Source organism: Myotis myotis, unplaced genomic scaffold (assembly GCF_014108235.1).
Source record: "Myotis myotis isolate mMyoMyo1 unplaced genomic scaffold, mMyoMyo1.p scaffold_m19_p_5, whole genome shotgun sequence".
Taxonomy (NCBI): domain Eukaryota; kingdom Metazoa; phylum Chordata; class Mammalia; order Chiroptera; family Vespertilionidae; genus Myotis; species Myotis myotis.
Genome location: NW_023416357.1, coordinates 89,839,582 through 89,862,410, shown reverse-complemented (window position 1 = coordinate 89,862,410; position 22,829 = coordinate 89,839,582). Strand labels below are relative to the sequence as shown.

Sequence of the window (22,829 nt, the reverse complement as noted above, 5' to 3'; positions counted from 1 at the left end):
CCTCTCTCTCCCTCCCTCTCTCTCTCTCTCTCTCTCTCTCCCTCTCTCTCTCTCTCTCTCTCTCTCTCTCTCTCTCTCTCTCTCCCTCTCTCTCTCTCTCTCTCCCTCTCTCTCTCTCTCTCTCTCTCTCTCTCTCTCTCTCCCTCTCTCTCTCTCTCTCTCTCTCTCTCTCTCTCTCTCTCTCTCTCTCTCTCTGTCACACACACACAGACACTCACACACTCACACATATTGTCCCTTGAACAGTGTTCTTACTAAGTGTTTGCTGACTTCCGTTCATTCACGGATCACGTATTGAGTGTCATCTGTATACTATGCCTAAGGGGCGGAAACCCCTAACAGTTGAGTATACATGCTTTGGATCTATTTTAATTCAACTATGGAGAAAAGAGCGAAGGAGAAAGGGAACACTGGAAGTACTCTAGGTCAGCAGTTGCCAACCGGTGGTCCGCGGAGCGCTGGTAGTCCGTGAGGCTCGAAAGGTCGGCGACCGCTGCTCTAGGTATCTTCTCCGTTCTTCTAAGCCTCGGTTCTTCTCTCTGTACAGTGGGCACAGCTGGGTGTATTGGTTCCTGGGTTCTTTGTAGCTCTTTGATTCTAGACCTCAGCCGAGGTCAAGAATCCTTTCCTCATTCTGCACCCCTGCAGGATGACTCAGAAGGCTTTGTTCAGCCTTCCTTTTCTAGGTGAGAAGGCTCTTCAGTGAGTGAAATGCCCAAATGCTCACAACTCCCAGGCACCAAGTGGTTAAGCTAGAAATAAAAATCAGCCCTGTCTGGGTCTTGGGGCCCCCTGATCATTCAGGTTATCTTCAGAACAGGGAGTCACAGAGAGGATGACCTCATTGCCTAGGATCTTAGCTTCCATCTCACGAAGGCAAAGAGTTCAGCCTGCCGCATGGAGATGTGTGTGTTGTGGGGACAGTGAACCAACCAAGAGGTTTTCAAAGTCCTTCTCCAGGGGGTAGAGCAGACTGGCTATCCTGTACATAGATTTGAACCTGGGTGCCCATTACTTACCTACTGTGTGATGTTGATAGGTGTCTGAGCCTGTGTTTTCCTTATATCAGTACCCATAGTTGTTGTCGGTAGGGTGTGACCACTTTGTCCTACTTTGGGACTTTTCTAAATTTAGTACTCAACACCCATGTCTTCAGTCCCAGGGCAGTTGGAATGATGGTCGCATTAGTTATGAAGTTGAAATAAACCAGAGCACATAGTAGGTGTCAGTAAATGGGAGCTTGCAGGAAGTAGTATGTACAGTGTGTGTGTGTGTGTGTGTGTGTGTGTGTGTTGGGGTGGGGTTGCTATTTATCTTTTTCAACCTACAATTGCCCGTAGCATTTTCCTAAGCCATAGAACTCAGAGTTGCCGATTGACATTTGTCTAACCTAGATCGATTTCTTGTCTTTTTTTTTTAAAGACAGAAGAAAGATATTTTATCAGACTCTAATATGCTGCAACATGTCACAACTTGATATTTTTCATTGTCTATCACAATCATGAGGATTGACTAATTTGTAAAGCCTGGCAGGTAGGAGCAACCTATGGCTTAGACTGTGTGGGATGTGTTATGATTCCTAGAAATGGGAAATAGAAATTGCTTGAAACGCACTTCAAAAGTCTCCAGTGTGCTGGTTCACTCAGTTGGTTTTCAGATGTGCATTTGGATGGGATAGGGAAAGCCCAGTATGTAAGTGGGATGGTGGTGGTGCCGAAAACTGCTTCTAATGGAGCTGCGTCCACACAAGCCTTGCCAGCGACTCCCTGGTGCTCTTCGGGTATGACCCAAACTCCTTCCTAGCACCATGGGGACCTCCCCCCCCCGCAGCCTCTCTACCCGTCCTCCCCGCTCATCGCATGGCGCTCACCCCTCCACATTCTAAGTTCAGGCATGCTCTCTTTGTTTCTTAAAAATGATGTGTGATTTCCTAGCCCAGTTTAATGATCACTTCCTGGAAGAATCTCTGGCTCCCCCACCCAGGTGGAAGTTCCTCTGTTTCCTGTCCTCATATAGCCTCCTCTGACACCATTAATCACAAATGTAACTAAATCACTAATTTTTTGTGACCAGTTGAATCCGTCAACCCCTACTCTGTCTTGTCTTCTGTGTTCATCGAAAAGGCCACAGTTGTCAATTTTTACAGGCATTATGAAAAGCTGTAGAACAGAGTGTTCAAAAGCAGGGCATCTGGTGACAGATCTCCTGAATTTGGTCAAGTTCTGGCTCTAACACTCTGTAGCCTTGTGACCTTGGGCATGTCGCATAAACCTCTCTGAGCCCAGTTCCCTCATCTGTAAAATAGGAGCTAAAAATTTATAGGTTGGGTCCTTATGAGGATGAAGTGAGTTAGTACATGTCACTAGCATGTAGTATACATCGGTTGATGGTGGTGGTGGTTATTACCATTAGTTCTACGAGTAGTAGCAGGAACCTTAAGAGATTGTATCCAGGTAGCTTAAGAAAATGGTGGAGAGAATGTTCGTAGTTTGTGCCACATTTTTACTTCGCTTCATTAGCAACCTATGCAATCATAGGAGAGTTGGTTAAAGCCTCAGTCTCCTCATCTATAAAATAGGGTCAGCACTCCCTACCTCATGGGATTACCTATCCATAGGATTGGTGTGAGCTCAAAAGAAGATGGGACTGTAGACAGCCAAGTCCTTGTGAGTCATGCCGCATGTGCTTGGTGGAATTCAGTGGTCCACACACCATGAGAACTTGATTAGCAGCTCCTCACACGCCACAAACAAGGATGCCTGAGCTGTGCTTGGGGTCTGAGGAGCTGGGCCGCAAACCTGGGTTCCCACAGTAGCCCTCCAGGTAGCAGTCTGTATCTCTGTGACTCAAAACAAAGCAAAATGAAAAATAAAAAATAATAATGGATGACCCCAGGTCTTGGTTTCATATGGCAGCTAGCGAGATAGCAGGACAAGTAATTGGAAAATGTGTCACTAACAGCCACAATAAATACATCTGTGATTATGTATTAGGAGTCCTCAAATGGCCCATAATGTAGGGAATATGAGTGAGGTCAAGAGCATGTTAGAAACAGATGTTGTTTAGGTATGTGACAGCCTTGCAGCCCACACATTTTAAAAGAAATACTTAGCCCTCGCCAGGGTGGCTCCGTTACTGGTTGGAGCGTAGTCCCACACATGGAAAGGTAGTAGGTTTGATTCCCAGTCAGGGCACATACCTAGGTTGATCCCCCCTTGGGGGACATTTCTCTCTCACATCAACGTTTCTCTCTCTCTCTCTCACTCTCTCCCATCCTCTCTCTAAAATAAATAAATGTGTCCTGGAGTGAGTATAAATGAATGAATGAATGAATGAATGAATGAATGAATGAATGAATGAAATATTTATTTGATGATTATTAGGAACCAGACATTATTCCAGGTTCTTTAAAAATGTTAATTCAATCAATCCTAATAAGCGGCCTGTTAGGTAGATATTATTGTCCCTATTTCATGTCGGAGGAAACTGAGGCACCAAGATGGGAAATAACTTGCTCACAGTCACACAGCACAATGGAGCACAGGTCATCTGATGCAACAGTTCATGTTCTCAGCCAGGACTCTGTGCTGAAGTCACATGGAAAAATGTAAACAAATGGAAATAGATAATCAAATACAAAATGCCCACTTTCTCCTTGAATGGCCCAGCCCAGCTGTCCTTGGTCCTGAATTCTGTGGGTTTCTCCATTCCTGGAACTTGTCTACTGGATTCTAGAATCCCGGCATTGGGAGGGGTTAGCCCTCAAGCTGATGGAAGCTAGACAGTGTCCTCCTTTTCTCTTTGACACTGTGCCCACCCCCCAGTCACACCCCCTCCCCCAAATAATTTTCTCGCACTTGGGTAAAATGCTCGATAGTTTATCAGACCTGCCGAAAGCAGGGTCTTAATGAGCTGTAATTTTTGAAGTCTGCAGCTGTAAACTGTGCTGAAAAGATTGAAAAGATTAGTGCACTAGTAATAAGATAATTGTCCCTGAGAAATGCTGTTAGCATGTAAACACATTTAGCGTGTGAAATCAGAACAACTGTAATATTTCCCCCTTTTGGTGTTTAAAGATGCTCCTGCATGAATAATTATAGCTAAATGCGAAGTGCAGACATGGAATACTGCCTGCTCTGCCTCTCCTTCTTTCTCGCTCTGCTGTGGCCCGGAAGTAAAGGTCAGCTTGGTGAGCTCTCTCCTGAGGCTGGCTCTCCCTGCCCCCAGCAGCCATTCGAAATTAGTACCAGGAGTGAAGCAAATTAGGGATGTTAGGCAGACAAGACAAGATTTAGAGATCCTACTGCAGCTTTTTAGGAGGGCGTTGGATGTCAGAGACCACACATACATGCATGTGAATGCTCGCTCATGTTTGCATGTGTGTACACACGCACACACTCACATACAGAGCTGAAGAAACATGGTCACAGCTATGTATAGCAGAAGCAGGTGCATGTCACCTCAGGCCACCTTCTCGGGCCTGGAGGGCTGCTGTGAAGCGTGTGCACACCACCGCTCTGTGGGACTGCCGTGTTCCTGTTGAGTGTTTGCATCTTTGGATAAATTGGGAAGTGACTTTCATTGTCTGATGTCAGTACATGTAATGTCTTCCCCCAAAACCATAGCTCGTCAGGTATGCTACATAGAGATGAACCTCTCCACTTGCTCAGACATGAGCTGGTTGGTAGGTTGACCTTGTGTTTCATTCCCAAGGTTCATCTTTGAGGTGAGGCCTTGACTTGCAGGCAGGCAAACATCATTCATCTCCTAAGTTGGCTGGGTTCAGAGCTCACCTTTTAGGTTCAACCCAACGTGACTTGAGGTTCCGCTGCTCTGGGTTCAGCGAGAATTTACAGAGCGCTGCTTTAGGCGGCAGCATCAGGAGTCCTTAAGCATAAAAACAAAGAAGATGGTCCTTGGCCTCGGGGAAGCAGGGCGAGTTGTCAAAATGATACCCAGCAGGGAGTGAGAACACAGGACCCCAGCTCCTGTCCCAGGCGCGGATTCTGCTGCTGACCCCGTGTTCCTGGGTGTGTGCTCATACTCTCTTCTTGAGTCTAATTGTCCTTCGTTTTGTAACACATCCCATACTTTGGTCCAACCCCAGGGCTCTGCTGAGAGTGTTGGGACTTGGTAAGCCAGAGATTGCCAACTCCAGTGCCCACAGCAGCCATGCAGGCAGCCTTACTGAGGGAAGCATGGGGGCAGGGGCGGGGGTGGGGGGGACGGCAGCTGTGACAAGCTGCAGGTGCTTGCCCCTTCGAAGAGGGACAGCTACTCCCAGGTCCAGACAGTCAGTGCCTCAGGAAGGTGATGGGTTTGTGTGGCCATGTCTTCTGATTTTCTAAGAAATGCCAGAACTTGGCAGTTTTACATGAGACCTCCTGAACTTTAAGTGTTGGCATCATAGGTAGCATGTTTTAGACGTGGCACGGGCTGAACAAAACACGTCTGGGCGGAATACTGCCCGAGGCCCCCCGTGTGCTGTGTGCTACCCGTGCAGTAAACCCTTGAAGATGAAATCCTCCGAGTGCCTGCTCAGTGGAGGCTACCCCGGTCCTCACTGTTGATTCCCACCGCATCGTGCACTTGGCATCAGGCGTCAGCTCGAGACTGCAGACGTTACCTCTCCCTTCTCTAGTCTTCTCATCCTGCACTGCCCCCTCCGCACAGATGTCTCAGTGAAGTTCCCAGGGAGGGAATACTTGCTATCCTGAATAGGTCCCACGGTTATGCCAAGCATGTCACGTGTGTGAGTGGGTCCCCCACCCCCACCCCAGTGCGGAAAAGCATCAACATGAAAGGGGATATTGTGGCGCTCGGTCAGCAAGCAGCACTGAGGACAGTGGTCATCTCCCGGGTGCCGATTATCAGCTCGCCCGGGGATCTCAGGCTCCTGCCTGACCTTGGCACAGGGTCTGGCATGTTTGGTTTTCTGGGTGGAGAATGGGTCGTTTCAGAAACAAAGCCATTGAGACCGAGTTGAGGAGAGTCCCCTATTCATTGATGAAAGGAGCTCATTGTACAGAATCTGTGTGCCCCGCCGGACCCCCTTCCTCCGGCCGCCTCCTCCTCCTCCCTTCCCCAGCTGGGGCTTTGTCAGTGGCCCACAGGATGCTCTACCCCAGGCTGTGCTTTCTTCCCATCTTCCTGTCTCCGCGGCGTTGGGGCTGCCCTTCGCAGAAGGAAAAAGTGCGCTCGGAGGCCCAGGCACGTTCCCGGCTCCTCGGGCCAAGTCTGTTGTCGGGGGCGATGAGAGCGCTTCCTTCCGGAGGGGCAGGAACAAACAGCCAGTTCACAGGCGGCCTCCCCAGGTGGCCGTGCAGGAAGCGAGAAAACAGTGGGCACCACTCATAGGTCCTCCTGTCCTGCCCTCTGCACCGAGGCCTCCCCACCCGCCACCCCCAAGAGGCTAAGACCGTTGAGCTCCAGGTGGAGGCTCCCAAGTGAAGAGGCTGCAGGGCTTCACTTCCTCACGCGTTATTAGAGCTTGTCTGTCTCTTCTCCCAAGTCCCGCCATCCTGAACTTTTCCTTCTCGGGATGGGGCTGAGGGTGGGGTCAAGTTTAACGAGCTGCCCAGTGGGTAAAATGGTACTTTCCTCTGGGGGTAGCATTAACGTCTGGTAGTTCAGAGATGGGTGGGGCAGGGGCTGTGGTCAAGAGGAGGGTGTGTGCCCACACTAAGGGGGTAGCAGCTACCCTGCTCCAGCTGCAGCTGTGCCAGCCTGCACGTCCACGTGTCCAGATCTTCCGACATTTTTAAAAAAGTCAGAAATCTGGATATTGTGACATTACTCAATTTTTAAATGTTGGCAACTAGTGGGGATAAAGTACTGTGTACGCGTACCTGTAGGCCAGCGCATACACATGCAAGCATTGTCGTGCCTTCTCTGAACATATTAAGGTTAAATGGGCCTGGCTCTGTGGCTTTTGAGCAAGTCTTGTGACCTTCCTGAGCCCCAGTATCCTCCTCTGTACATTAGGAACAAATACTACCATCCGCAGTCTGGGAACAGGCAAATCCATGATGTCACCAAGAGCCTCTCCCCGTGGGAAGAGCATAAAATAAATTCATCTGTGTTTCCAGACCCTATGGTCAGTCTAGTAGCCGTCCACGGGGGTTGAATGAGAATTTATTGAAGTAATGCACATGCATTGCTAAGTAGGTGCTTCTTAAGGACTTACATGATAGCTCTCATAATGGCCATCATCATCATCTATGTCGTCGTCATCACCATCACTGTCATTATCATGAAGAAATATAGGGGAAGGATGAGGAAGCAGAAGGGAGGCACTGAGTCTCTCCCTGGCTGAAACCTCCTGACTTTGACCCTGACTCTCATGATGGGAAGCTTTTGCCTGTGTGTCACCCACAGGCCGACCTGCCAGCCTAGGAAGGAGGCTCCCTGGGCCAAGGCGCAGCCTGGAGCTGGGTGTGCCCTCTGTAACCACGGCACTGTCCTCCACTCCATCACCCTGCACCCCTCATCCTGTGGTCGTCCCCCCACCCCTCGCCCTTTCCACGGCTTGAATCAGCAGCTGTGTGTGTGGCCTCTTGGAAACGTTCCGGACATGAAGCAATGCTGAATCACAGTTTTCCCAGAGCCGGGATCTGCTATCTTTTGAACAAAAGATGTCCTGGTTAGAGGCTCTTGTGAGAGGGCTGAAGAAGAGGAAATAATGAAAAGGGGGAGGGAATGGACATTTATTTTGGCAAAAGGGACGAACCTGGATTTTGTACGAAGAAACTTGGATTGTAGACGGGTTTAGTGTGCACTGTGTGTGGCCCTTAGCACATTCATTTCCCATCTTGGGTCTCATATGCCTCGCCAGAAAACGATGGGTTTGATTCAGCTCAGGGATGGAAATACGTTTCAGCTCAGAGGGAAACTAGAATCTATTGGTAAATGTCTGCTCACAGGACCATATTGAGACTCTGAGGCCAAGTAATGGCTTAATAGTCTCGACCTTGGGCGCCTCACTGCTCACCTACCCTTGGTCTCTGAGTTGATCTCTGGCATCCGCGATCTTGGATTTGGGGACTCAAATCTGTACTGTTCTCCTGGGGAACAGGGAACCCCCCTCAGAAGTCCTAGAAGCTGTAGAACAAAGCACAGTGTCTTTGGACTCTAGACAGTGTCTACTGGACACTTGGCAGTATCAGTTCCAACTGGGCCGCCTGCCATCTTGGTGACCACAGCAAGTGGGTACAAAATGGGTGGGTGCCGCGGCCAGTGCCTGGGAAAAGCTAATTATTGGGCTGAGCTGGAGACTCGGCTTATGTTCTGAGCTTCAGGAAGGCTTGTGTCCAAACGGAGCCTGGGTGGCCAGCTTCAGAAGGACGTGGAGCTCTGGACAGATGACCCGTCCCTCCTGCCTGGCTATGCTGGGTGGAGGCTGAGTGTCTCAGATTTCTCTTGGCACGTGGCAGGTTGTGTTTCTGGTCTGGAACGCCTTAGAGCCGTGAAAGCAGGACACTGTAAAGTGATGGTCATTGTTCTCCAGGAACAGTTCTGGCTTGCCCCCTCTACGCCGGGACGGAGCGGTATAAAATTCTGTGATACAGCATCTCAGGCAGTCTTCACAGTGACCCTGTGAGATGGTTATTATTATTGTAACACGTTAAGTAATTAATCAGAAGACTCCCAAGGAAATGGGAAGGTCTGTTCATTAGGAGCATGTGATCTCACTCCATGCCAGCTGCTCATGGAACCAGGAGCTGTGGTTTCGAGATTCGAATCCAAGATGTGGTTGTACCGCTGGGAAGCAGTATAACTTAGTGGTTTAAAAGTGCAGCCGTGGGAGCCGGGCTTCCCTGGTCCAAATCCTGGCTTTGCCACAATTTGACTTTGATCAAATTGCTTCTTCCTTGTGCCTCAGTTGCTCTATCCGTGGTTGGCAAACTGCGGCTCGCGAGCCACATGCGGCTCTTTGGCCCCTTGAGTATGGCTCTTCCACAAAATACCGACTTCTGCGCATGGGCCACGAAGTTTCATTCGCACTGTACGTGCGCACCCGCACGTGGTATTTTGTGGAAGAGCCACACTCAAGGGGCCAAAGAGCCGCATGTGGCTCTCAAGCCGCGGTTTGCCGACCACTGCTCTATCTGTAAAATGGGGTTGTTAATATCTACATTCTAGAGTAGTTGTAAGGTTTAAATGAGATCTTACAACCCACCTCAAATAATGTCTTGCGTTCAGAAAGAAGCCCGTGTGAGTGACTACGCTGAGCCCTGTCGGTACTGACCAGCCATGTGACTCCAGGCAAACTGCGTGACTGCCGGGGTGACAAACTCAGTTTGCTTACAGTGGCCAGGCAGCAGCCGTTGGGCCGGGAGCGCCATTGTCTTGCAGGGACGCATGTCCAGGGTTGCTAAATCTCCCATTTTTAAAAAGAGAAGTGAGAAATCTGCCCTTGCCTTTGAAGTATCTTGGTTTTAAAACATTGGTGATGATTTTAAATGTTAAATTAATACTGCAGGCCAAAAAGCAAGCAAACAAAACCCCTCAGTGTGAGTCATCCACAGGCCACCAGTGGCCACCCTCTCTTCATTTTCAAGCCTCTCATCTTCCAGGTAGGAACATTCCATACTTGTCATTCCGAGAATCCTAATTCTGTGTACTGTGTCAAGAATTACCAAACCTCTTGAGGATCACAAGAACAAAGGGTTACATGCATTTGGTAACCGTTGTTCTCAGAGAGACACCTCGTGGAAGAAGCATTCCAGTAATTCCCGCGTTTCCGTGTGTCTGTGGTTTCTCCCGCCTTCAAGGCTGTGGGTGATTGACCAGCTCCAGGGGCCGGAGCTTCTCTTGGAGATTCCGTTGCTCAGTTCTGGGTTCTGGACCAAAAAAAAAAAATGTGGAGGGCATGCAGAATGGCAAAGACGCCTATAAACTTAAAAAATTGTAATATAACAGAGAAACAGACAGATGGGCAGAAGCAGGAAAAGCCCCCCAGTGTCACGGGCCTAACCATATCTGCCACCATCTCTCCAAAGCATGAGAACCCGGCTGTCTCAGTGGGGTTTCTGTTTTCTCCCGCAGCCCTATTTGCAGGTGAGTTCGCTTTTCCCAACAAGGCCCGTGCTGTGTGGCTCTGGCCTGCGTTCACATTCCAAATGCGGCCTCTCTTTGAGAACAAGGCGAGTTCTGTGTCACTGGCATCCCTCCCTCACCGCCCAGTGCCGCCCGCTGTGCACGCGCCCTGCTGCATCCCAGGAGCCACGGTCACAGGAGATAAGCTCTCTGTGACATTCCACAGGGACACCCAGAGACAAAGCTCCCTTGTGTGAGCACCTTAAAACTGGGACTAGATCTGGAGAAGGAGTTGAGAAGAGTCACACATCCTGGGGAGAGAATGCTGGGAAGAGGAGGGTGGCGACGGTCGCGGGGGGTGGGAGGGACATCTTCACATAATAGCGGGGAGCAAGGAAGGGGCAGAAGACACCTGGCACCTGGCAGTAGATGATGCATCCCCCCCACCAAAAACACTCATAGGCTGAAACAGTAACCCCCAAAGGGATGGTGTAAGGAGACAGGCCCTTGGGGAATTGATTAGATCCTGATAGCAGAGCTGTGGAGAATTTTATTAGCGCCTTTATAGAAAAGACCCTGCAAATTGCCCTTGCCCATTCCCCTAGGGGAGGACACAGCGGGAAATCTGCTATCAATGAACCAGGAAGCTAGAAATTTCTGTTGCTTATGAGCCACCCAGTCTGTGGTCTTCTGTTAGTGCAGCCCGAATGGGCTGAGACACACACGCATTCCTCGGTGGCCCCGGGCGAGAGCACCCAAGTTCCGAGCGTGCATCAGGCACTTGGCGGCCGGCGTGGGTATGAGAGGTCGGGTCCTATGCTTCGCTTCTCACTGGCTGTCTTTGTCACCTTGGATTATGAAGCTTTCAGTCTTGCATTATTCATGAACAGTGCAGGGGTTCTCAGGCTCCGGCATACATAAGACTCCCCCGTGGGTGTTTAATAAAAAAGCAGATTCTTTGGCTACTTGCCCAGAGATCCTGAGTCAGTAAGTTTTGGTTAAAGGACCAGTTTCTGACAGCTTACAAACTCAAGCACCAGTCCTGGCTCCCTCCCACGTCAGCCCAGGGTTGTTGAGCAAATTCTCCTCGCCGGGCATCGGGTGTCTGATCTGTAAAATGGGCAGCATGATACCTCCCGTGGCAGCGTGGCAGGTATTCCATGCATGTGGCACAAAGTAAGCGTTCAAAACGGAGTGGCTGCATTTACTCCTCTGGCTGCTGTCGAATGGAGTTGGTTTAGCTGGTGGCTACAGTTCCCTGCAGTTCAGAAGAATTGTAGTTGAGTAGGTGTGGGTGTGGAGGGATGGGTCTTAGCCTTCATAAGCCTGCAAGAAATAAACAAAGGGATGTTTAATTGTGAGCCGTGAACCATATTCCAGACATTTTAAATACCTGATTTTATTTAATGTTCACAGCAACCTGTGATGTCACTGGTAACCCATGGTCAACAAGAGGGGATCATATATCTGCAAGAGGCAGCCCACGATTATACCTGTGAAGCTGGTGTCATTGTTATTATTGCCCCTTTCTCACTTACAGAATGATCCCAGACAATAAATTCAATACAGTCCCACCTGTTTACATGGTGTAAATGAGAAAAGCTCACAGAAGCTAAGAAATTTGCCTAAGGTTGAAAGGCTACTAAAGGGCTGTTATCTGCTGAATTGCCAACCCCCAGTACCCCAGAACATGACTGTATTTGGATATAGGGCCTTTTAAAGGATGGCTCAGTAATTGAAGGCCCACATATGAACCAGGAGGTCCCGGTTCCATCTCTGATCAGGGCACATGCCCTGCTTGCGGGCTCAATTCCCAGTAGGGGGCGTGCAGGAGGCAGCTGATCGATGATTCTTTCTCATCATTGATGTTTCTATCTCTCCCCTCCCCTTCTCCCTTCCTCTCTGAAATCAATAAAAGTATATTAAAATAATAACTTAAAAAATAAATAGGTGATTAACTTAAAATTAGGCCTTGAGAGTGGGCCCTAATCCAATCCGACTAGTGTCCTTATAAGAAGAGGAAATTTGGACACACAGAGACACCGGGGGTACTCACACCTGGAGGAGAGAATTGAGAACGCTGAGTAGACAGCCTTCCCAACGCTGAGGAGAGAGGCCTCAGAAGAAAACAACCCTGCCAGCACCTTGATCTTGGACTTCCAGCCTCCAGAACTGTGGGCAAATACATTTCTGTTGTATAAGCCTCAAAGTTCACGGTTTTTGTTATAGCAGCCTGAGGAGATTATTATAGTGGTTACACATTATTTAAACCTGGGACCGCCCCCCCCAACCCATACTCTTTTCGACTGAGTGTTACTTCTCAGCCCTGCGCCAGGCCCATGGCACAAGTGACGGCATCCAGACGGGTCTCGGGCTTAACTTTCAAACACCTTCCACTTGGTGGTCTCTTATGAGCCGCTTCTCCAGCAGGCGGGAGAGTTTGTGCTCCTTCCAGTCTCTGACCCCATGAAGGGTTCATCGCCCTTCCGGAGGCTCCTGGTGTTTGATGGTGACGAAGTGTAAGGCACAAGGTCCTGATGGTGGGAGCTGATCAGACTGCTCTCGGGGAGAATGCGCCGTGCAGCCTGCTGAGGTGTCCTCCTGGGTGTGTCTGCGCAGAGTGGTACCTTAGGGGTCCATTGTCTACCTGCCGACTTGATAGGCCCCATAGGGAAGTCTGGCCCCAAAGGCTTGAGTCAGGATTGTCACTTCCACACCAAAGCCATGGCTCACACCCAAGAGCAAATGCTGGCTTACATCCTCAAAGCAAGGGAGGAGAAGGCCCCTGCCAACTGCGGGGCCTAGCTCAGGGTCAGCACCCACCCGGAGAGGCAAATGTCTGACGCACACATGGAATGACAGTGGACACGTTCCTCCTTCTCTTCTACTTTCTTAGGAAAATTAATCGCTTGTTAAAATTAGGCCTTTGGCCTGCTTGGGCTCAAAAACATTTGATTCTGCCTTCCTGGTCTTTTTTTTTTAATTATTATTATTATTATTTTTATTGTCTAAAGCAGCGGTTCTTAACCTGTGGGTCATGACCCCTTTGGCGGTCGAACGACCCTTTCACAAGGGTTGCCTTAGACCATCCTGCATATCAGATATTTCCATTTCGATTCATAACAGCAACATTACAGTTATGAAGTAGCAATGAAAATAATTTTATGGTTGGGTCACAACATGAGGAACTGTATTTAAAGGGCCAGAAGGTTGAGAACCACTGGAAAGTTTTACATATGTCTCCTTTTGCCTTCCTGGTCTGGCAAGCAAGACTCGAGAGGTGCAAACGAGTTCCATTTGTTCAGGACCTGTGATCAGGCTCCTGCCTCCTATTTAAACAGTGAGCGTTGGGAGTACAAGTGTACACAGAGTCACTTTAAACTCATTTCCGGCTCCTTCCTGGTGCCCGCCAGGCATAGCGCTAGCCACTGAATTGGAACTCAGTAAACAGGTGTGGATGGATGTGACTGACTCTACACAGTTCCCTGCTGTGGCACAGAGACTGGGTTCTGTTTTTAGTCATGACACGTGTTCTCATTTCCATCAACCATGTCCACTCCTTTTTTAAAAAGACAGATGCTGCCTGGCTGGCATGGCTCAGCGGTTGAGCATCGACCTATGAACCAGGAGGTCACAGTTCGATACCCATTCAGGGCACATGCCTGAGTTTTGGGCTTGATCCCCAGTGGGGGGTGTGCAGGAGGCAGCCAATCAATGATTCTCTCTCATCATTGATGTTTCTATCTCTCCCTTTCTCTCTCTGAAATCAATAAAAAAACAAACAAAACAAAACATAAAAATAGATAGATGCTAAGAACGAATTCCAGTAGTTGTTAAGGTGGTGCCTTCGATTCTAATGATAGACACTGTCCAGGTTGCAGGGTGACTTTGAGGTGGGGCTGTATTCTCCAGTGGAACCCCTATAATACAGCAGAGCACAGGTTTCTCCAGGCAGGGCGCTGGGATCGAATCCAGACTCCAGCACTCTCTCTGCAACCTGAGACAGGCTCCCCAGCCTCTCTGGTCTTCAGTTTACCCATCTCCCAATGGGAACAATGGTAGTATCCGCCTCCATATTGTTGTAAGGGGTAAATGGAATGATATATCTATAGACGTTAAGCCAGTGCCAGGAACATGGTAAGAACTTACAAGTTATTACTTAATTATCACCCTAGTAAGTTACTAATTATTACTAGTATTTATGATTATCCTTAACCTTGGTCAAGTGTAGACTAAACCAGAGGACGAAAAACTGTCTTTATCTCGGGACAGGCGGATTCTGAGTGACAGTTTCCATTAGTGTTGTAATGGAATCTAAATAAATGTGGAAGGACTGGTGTCCTTGGCAAAGAGGGCTGAAAGCTAACTCACGGGTAGAACTAGATCCTGGTGGTCAAGACTTTCTTTGCTTGGTGTGATGTACACCTTGCATGGAGCCTGCACATGGTAGGTTCGTGATAAATCATAGCTATTAGTTATAGTTATTTCGTGTCCCTGGGACATATTTGCAGATTTAGGGAGTCTGTATCATTTCATTTCCAAGGCTGGAGTGTTTGCACAATACATACTGATTCTATGAAAGTCAACATTTGAAAAGTATATCAGTTAGTGGTTAATGCCATACAGGTGTACCTCAAAGATACAGATTTGGTTCTGGACTTCTGAAATACGAATTTTGGGGTTTCCCAGTACACATAAAAGTATGTTTACATTTTACTGTAGTCTATTAAGTATGTTATAGTAATTCTTAAAAGATACTGTACAAAGCTTAATTAAAAATACTGTATTGCTAAAAATGCTAACCATCATCTGAGCCTTCAGCAAGTCATAATCCTTTTGCTGGGAGAGAGTCTTACCTACAATTTGTAAAAACACAGTATCTATTAAACACAATAAAACGAGGCTCTCACTATATAACAAGCCACCCTGAAACTCAATAGGTTAAAATAAATATACAGGTTGGGGCAAAAATGGAAAATAATACAGTAATTAATAAATAGTAATATAAAAATAAACCATGTTTCATGTACTCACAACTGTAAACCTCCTGTTGCCCCACCCTGTGTGTTCTCTCTGTGTCTGAAGGTTGTCTGAGGGATGGCTGATGTCGGCTGGGTTTGGATTCAAGCTATAGGTTGAGTCCAGGTCTGTTCCGCGTGTCTCATCCTCCTTGGACCAGCATCTTCCTGGGGCGTGTTCTTGTGCTGATGGCAAAAGCTCAAGAGGTGATGCTCAATCTCACAAGCACATTTCAAGCTGCTGCTCATGTCATATCTGCTAACCTCCCGTTGGACAAAGCAAGTCAGATGGGCAAGGCTGAGGTCAAAGGAGGAGGAAGCATATCCTCCAAAGAAATACAAAGTCACAGGACCGGAGAGTCTGGATACAGGGAGGGGTGGCGAGTGAGGACCACAAATCCAGCCTACCTAGTTCTCCATTTGACTTCCCCAATTTAGCCATTGCAATACCTGCTGTGAAAGGGCTTTCCTTGCTTTAGCAGGCGGTTCCCTGGTCCAGTACGCGCATTAAGATTCTAAAAGCACTCCAGGGTAGCATCGCAGCACATCACAAATTCCCCTTTGGTCTTTCGGAGCCTTTCCTCTGACAGACAGGAGTTTACTCTACTGTAAAGCAAAGAGTCCCAATTGAGACCCACAGGATGGATTAGGCAGACAGCGTCATTGACCTGGTTCCACTTCGTTAGCCTTTCCAATTAAGGAAGATGCTGCTGCAAGTGAGACCTCACCACTACGGAGTCATACCTTGAATCCTCCAGATGCACCTCTGTAGGGAGAGTCCTATATTTCAAATGCGCAGGGGAGGGGGTGCGGGGTGGGGGAAGCAAAATTCTGTTGACAAGTGAATCCTAGTGTGAATGACTGGCCACTAGTGAGTACTTCATCTTCTTGGCGAGGTAATTAACATGCTAAATAGAGAGCATTTGTACTTTTGTCTTCCAAAAGCTTTTTAATGGATATTGGACCCCTGACCTTGTGCCCATAGGGTCTCTGATCTTGGAGCATCAAATAAAGAGTTGCATCATCACTCTATCCAGAGATCAGGCCCTGGGTTTTATCACCACAATTAACAGAGGTTTCCCAAGGAAGGTCTTTTCCAGTGAAGTTAGGGGCCTGAGATGGCATTTTCCCCTCTTTACCCCCTCAGGATCCTGGGCAATGAAGCATAAGCCCCAAACAATGGCCAAATAAGCTGTGAAGTACAACTTAATTAATCTGGGCAGGCACCCAACACCCCAGTGCAGTGCTTTTGCAAGGATGTGGCTTAGAGAATGAGGCTAAGGTTTGAATCTCAGATGCAGCCTCTTGTCTTCTAGTCACAATCTCGATGGCGGGATCTGAATGGAGAGACAGACACAGACTCCTCTGAGCTGGAGAGCGGGCGGAGCATGCTCTCACTGCCTAAGCTGCATGCCAGATCTGACTCACGCTGCCTGTCACACACCAGGACGATGGCCTTGCCTCCTGAAGACAAAAATGGGCCCTGCCAAGTGTGCTTGCTTAACGTGGGGAACCTGGAAGTACAGGGCCAACTCTCCCTATGTACCAGTGATAAAGGGGCCGGATAGAGGGGCTCCGTGAAGGACAGCTGGACCAGTGAACCTGTTTGCTCGAAAAAAGGGTCTCAGTGAAGGTTCTCACCCATCATGGCTGCCACCTCTTCATGGTTGGGAAGGAGCTAGTAAAGGTTTGAAGAGAGATACCTGAAATATTCCCTCCAAGATTCTCCCAAGTCCCCAAGGGGAGAGTGGAAGAAATGTTCCCCTCAGCATTTTCCTAGGTATGAGGAGTATTCAGTGCCTGGGTGAAGTGTGGAAATTAGATGTTCCCCTGGCGATTCCAGTTGAGCTGCACCATTGAAAAATGCTGGCTATTGGGCTCAGAAATAGAATTGGGGGAGAAGAGCCCTTCATCTTAAAAGAAAAGTTAGTTCTGACTAGAGCTCAGAATGTCCCTGGGCTCATGGCTCTTATACTCATCAGAATTATTATAAACTAGAGGCCCGGTGCACGGATTCGTGCATCAGCCTGTCCTGCACCCTCTCATAATCCGGGACCCCTCAGGGGATGACAGAGAGCCAGTTTTGGCCCAGTCCCTGCAGGCCAGGCCAAGGGACCCCACCGGTGCACGAATCCGTGCACCAGGCCTCTAGTATGCATATAAGATCTTTGGTTAATCTCTCCCTGCCCTCCTCCTCCCCCCCTTCCCTCTGAGATTCATCAGTCTGTTCCATGTTTCCATGCCTGTGGTTTCCGCTCCTGCGTTGAGCGTCTGCCCCTTGGTGGTCAGTGCACCTCATAGCTACCGACCGGTTGGCTTAGGCTTTTATATAGAGAGATAGACATTGTAAAGGTACTACAGAGGAGTGATCCAGAAAGTGACCTTTCATCTAGGGTAGGGGTTCAAAATGTTTCAATTTCTCTTTTAGTCCTTTATTTTATTGTGCTAAGAATACTTCACATGAGATTTACCCTATTGACAAAATTGTAAGTGCACAATATGTATTGTTGACTATAGGTACAGTGTTGTACAGCAGATCTCTAGAGGTTATTTATTATCTTGCTCAGTTAAAATTCTAAACCCATTGAACAGCAACTCCCAGTTTCCTTCCCCCGGCCCCTGGCAACCATCATTCTACTCTCTGCTTCTACAGGTTTGACTATTTTAGATTCCTCATATAAGTGGAATCATATCTAAACTTCCATGTTCATTGAAACCATATTTACAATAACCAAGATAAGGAAACAACCTAAATGTCCACTGATGGATGATAGAAGAAAATGTGGTATGTGCATATAATGGAAGAGTATTCAGCCCTAAAAAAGGAGATCCTGTCATATGTGACAACATGGATGAGCCTTGAGGACATTACTCCAAGTGAATAAGTTAGACACAGAGGACAAATATGGCATGATTACTACACGTGTTCTTTCTTGTTCACCATACAGTCCAGTGAGTTGGTGCTAATTTGCATGGCTTCCTCGAAGCCTGTGTTGGAAAACCTGCTTGGATAAAGCAAAGCGTCCAACTGAGTTTGCACGTCATGCCCATTCTCTGTAAGAGGCAGCTTGAGGTTGCTTTCCCAGAGTTACAAATCCAAGACGGTTAAGTTCAGAGCCAACATTGTGCAGACAAAAATAGCCTTTATGTGCTGGGTTTCCTGTTTTTCTTGGAGGCTGCTTGCTGAAAACCACTACCTCCTTCCCATCCGTCCCTTCCTTCTGTGTGCCCACCCTGGCCCCCACCCAAAGAGTTCATGTTTAATGACCCGAGACATGACCACCAGGCATTTTCAGTCAATCGGCTTTTGTAGAGAGTGAATGAATCGGACTTTTCTCTGGCCTTCTCTCTCCTGAAAAGGATCTTCCCAGCCCATTGGAATGTGCTCTGCAGACTAGGAATTAAGCTCTTCTCTTTGTCTTGTTTCTTCCTTCAATCTTTCCAAGATCAGACACAAGCTGGTGGCCTTGCCCCTAATTGGGACTTTATATTCTTTCAAGTTTATTTCTCATTCTCTTATGGACAGCTTTCCCTTCACATAGAGAGTTTGGATGCCCTTGGAGATATTCAGTGAGGATGCTTTGTTTCTTATTTCTTTACACTTCCTCATTCTGCATGACCTCCATGCAGGTGCCCCCTTCACCTCTTAATGAAAAACTTGAGTCTCCTTAATCACTGGGGGTTGGGGAGACATTGGAGATTGGACGACTCTGTTCTCATGTCTTGCAGAACAGGGGAGACAGAGTTGGGCGGCTTACCTGTGGGCGGCTTAAGCACTGAAGAGATCCAGCTTTGGTTTGAATGATGCTGGAGCAGTAGGTTAAATTTGCCCACCACTCATGTGTATTTTCTCCTTTCTTCCCACAGGACCCACACCCAAGTCCGCTGATCACCCTGGAGACCCAGGTCAGTACCTTCCCATGGTCTTTGTCACTTATGTCTGCACAGATGTCCCTGCATCAGTTCTCCAGGGCACATCTGTGCATCCTCTTGGCTCCATGGCTCGGAAAGCCTGGACAGACACAACAGCTGATTGTGTATGTGTGTGCACACACGTGTGTACCCAGGTGTCTGAAAGCATCATGGGAGGTAGAAGAGGTTATGGGGGGGGATAAATGGTGATGGAAGGAGACCTCATTTGGGGTGGTGAACACATAATACAATATACAGATGATTGTACACCTGAAACCTATATAATCTTATTAACCAATGTTACTCCAATAAATTCAATTTGATAAAGAAAGGAAGAAAGGAAACACCACAGAAAGAAGGAGGACAGGAAGGCCAGACGTTGTTGGGAGAGAGGATTCTCAGGGTTTCTCTGTGTTCTTCTGTCCTCGGATTTCCCAGCATACACTTTTAGTTATATCGGCCTCAGGGGTGACCAGACCACAGAGCTGGCAGGAAAGAGCAATGGGTGGGAGTTCAAGGGGCTTAGGACCCAGTTCCTTCTGCCTGTTTGGTCATCCTCTGGCCTGGCTTTTCCACATTCCTTTATTCACCTATTACCTGAGCCATGTTTGCATAGATAAATTACACCTGTTCCATCACATCACCTAAATATACATTTTTCCTTAAATTAATTTTTTTTTTTACTTTCAGAAGTAGACTGATCTTAAGCTAATGGTTCCCAATCAGGGGTAGCTTTGACCCCCAATGGGCATTAGGCCATGTCTGAAGACATTTCGGGTTATGTCCCTTTGTAGGATGGGTTACTACTAGCAACTAGTAGGTGGAGACCAGGGATGCTGCTAAATATCCCCCAGTGCACAGGACCTCTGCCCAGGAAGGAATTATCCAGCCTAAAATTGCCAATGGTGCCAAGCTTGACAAACGCTGTCTCTGGCAAAAATATCCGTGAAATCATAAGTTTGGCGTGCTAGTTAAGTTTCTTTTGCAAAACATTAAAATCAATATTAAATCAATAAAATTTAAAAGTTCCTTTGGGTGGCCTCTAAAAGCATCGAAAGATACTCCTTTAGACGTAGGTGTTCTGCACTTTGGGAAATGGGTCTCTCCCCAGGCTACCCTACCGGATTGTGAGCGAACTTCCAGGGCATTTTAAAAATGATGGCTCTTCTCTTCTTTACCAGTTCCCCCCCACCAGGAAAACTCATTAAACTCAGGAACACCCCCTGGGAAAATAGTCTGTGTCCAGAATTCTAGAAGCCAAATCTCACTTCCTGGGGGTGGCGTGGCACTACCCCCTATGGTCTGTCCTTGGCCCTCCTGAGTCCTTCACTATGGAAACCGGCTAATCGGCCCTTCAGAACCTCCATGGGAAAGAGCAGTCACGTGCCAGTGGCTTTGGCCGGCACACTGTGAGTGTGACAGCTCACCCCTACCCAGCGACCTCTCTTAGAGTCACAGCCATTACCCAGGGGGCCTGAGCCTCGCGCTGCAGCCAGCCATGGCACGAGACTGGCTTTCTGCATTTGTGCCACGCCCCTGGGGAAATGACTCAATTTGTCCCCAAACAACACTCCATCAGTCTCATCTGGTTCTTGGTCTCTGGGGAGCCGTCGGATGTTGTCGTCTTTCCCCGACTTCTGGTTTCCCATGTTAAAGAGACACAGGAACCCAATCAAAGTGCAGTTGTTTTGAACTGTTGGCACAAGCCTGTGGCCAGATCTTACTTTGTGCTGGGCCTCAGCCCATGGTGTGAGTCACGACGGGACCCTATTCAGCTGCGGCAGGCAGGTCAGACAGGAGGGGCAGGGAAGCGTCTTCTGGCAGAAAGTGGTGCCCCAGGTATTACCCACATGGCACGAGCAAGATGGCAGCTGTGCCTGAGCTCGGAAGAGCCAACCACGCAGAGCAAGTGGCAGATGTGCTTGCTCCGCCGAGCCTCTGGTCAGCGCCCATTTCCTTCCCGCCCAGCGCGCCCTTTACTCCTAAGAAAGGCGTGACCTGCTCCATCCTGCAGTGCCGGTGCCACAGGTGGGCCTGCCTTTTAGATTTATTTCACTGCCAGCCACGTCCCTACACCACAGGCCAGTGACCTCACTTGTGCGGGGCCCAGCCCGCATACAGTCATCGGGCCACCCAGGGGCCCTTCCCTCCATGCACCCCCTCTCTTCCGGGTGTGCATTGCATCGTTCCTCCCAGGTGCTTGGCAAATCTGCCCCATGCAGCTGTTCTGAGTTGGGGGAGATGGATTGATGGGCTGCCGAGGACTCCTCTACGCTCTGCTCTTTGCCGTTAGCACAGCAGAGCTTTGCATCTGTTGGCATCAGCAGGACTCTCTGCTTAATGGCCAGATTGATAGAATGAGGAAGCCCAGGAAGGTTGAAATCCCTGGTGTCAGCTTTCCCCTCAGCGGGCAGCCCCTGGGGGGCACCAAGGAATCCTGACTGCAGTGGTGAATGCTTCCCTCGTCCCAGATGGCGGTGACCCAGGAACCAGGTGACTTAGAAAGGAAAAAAAAAAAAAGGCCTTAGAGGAGTTGGAATTTGGTTATCGGCCTGGTGGCATTATCATGATCCCCACTCACTGACGTGCGCCAAGAACTGGCTTCTCCCATTGGATCCCCTCAGTGCCCTAATTACATAGGTGCTCTCGTGATCCCCAATTTCCAGATGAGGAACAGAGGTTACATAATTTGTCCAGGGTTGCACAGGAAGGATATAGTGTTGGAGGATGCCAGACTCAGAGCCATATGCCATGAGACTCTATCTTCTCAGCCTCTGACCCATTTCTCCAGTTGTCTTGACCAGCAGAAGAATTTGCTAGTGCTCAGGCAGAGCTAGAGGGCCGGGCTTGATGTAAACTGCCCAAGGTCGCTGGGAAGGAAGGAAGGAAGACAGGAAAGGAGGGAGGGAGGGAGGGAGGGAGGGAGGGAGGAAGGGAGGGAGGAAAGAAAGATGCTTTCCACAAGCACCCACAGATGTACTTAAACAGGGAGAGCAGCAGGCAGATGGTGGATGTAGGTCTATAGGTAAATAGATACAGTGCTCCACACAGTGAGTAGTTCTTTTTTTAAATTGTTTTCTAATATATTTTTATTGATTTCAGAGGAAGGGAGAGGGAGAGAGAGAGAGAGAAGTATCAATGTGAGAGAGGATGATTGATCAGCTGCCTCCTGCACGTCCCCTACTGGGAATCGAGTCCGCAACCCAGGCATGTGCCCTGGACCGGAATCGAACCTGGGACCCTTCAGTCCACAGGCCGACGCTCTGTTCACTGAGCCAAACCGGCTAGGGCACAGTGAGTAGTTCTTTGATAGATAGGTTGCCCTAGGACTGGTGGGTAAAGTGGTTTAAGCAAAGGACCCAATACAAACTTTATTTGCAAGCAGCAAAAATGAAACATCTCCTTGTGCATCAATAGTGTTGCGAAAAATTTGAATTCTCATTATTTGGTTCTCTCTTTCTCATTGACCCCCCTGACGGTCTGTCATTTCAGAATGCACTGCAATTGACAAGGCCGCTTGTCACTTAATTTTAGCTGCTCTGCCTCCCTTCTCCCCAGCAGCTTCACTGTCGATTAGTTACTGGCCTCTACGCAAACACAATGGTGCCCTGGGAGCTGTAATGAAGGACCTCTTCCGTCGAGTAAAGATTTGTCAGTCTGGCTCTCTGCGAAGTTGGCCCCACTTAGACGGGAGCATACCTTGGTTTACTTGAGATCCCTCTCAGGACCTAAAGGTCCAGGGCATCAGGAGGGAAACTCCTGACAGCTCAGCCTGCAACGACCAATCAGACACTTGAATTTCTTTGGTCAGCTAACTGGGGGAGAAGGGGAGAGAGTTACATTCATATCATTTAAAGTCGA

The 22,829-nt window shown here is 48.5% G+C and overlaps 1 protein-coding gene across 1 annotated transcript in view; it reads left to right on the top strand.

Annotated features, from left to right (window-relative positions):
• The window catches only part of XYLT1 (xylosyltransferase 1), a 307,532-nt gene that overhangs the window by 84,728 nt on the left and 199,975 nt on the right, over nucleotides 1-22,829 (top strand). The window contains exon 2 of the mRNA XM_036308029.1: nucleotides 18,924-18,962. Within this exon, the coding sequence (XP_036163922.1) occupies nucleotides 18,924-18,962 (39 nt within the window). The remainder of the gene's footprint in view (nucleotides 1-18,923; nucleotides 18,963-22,829) is intronic.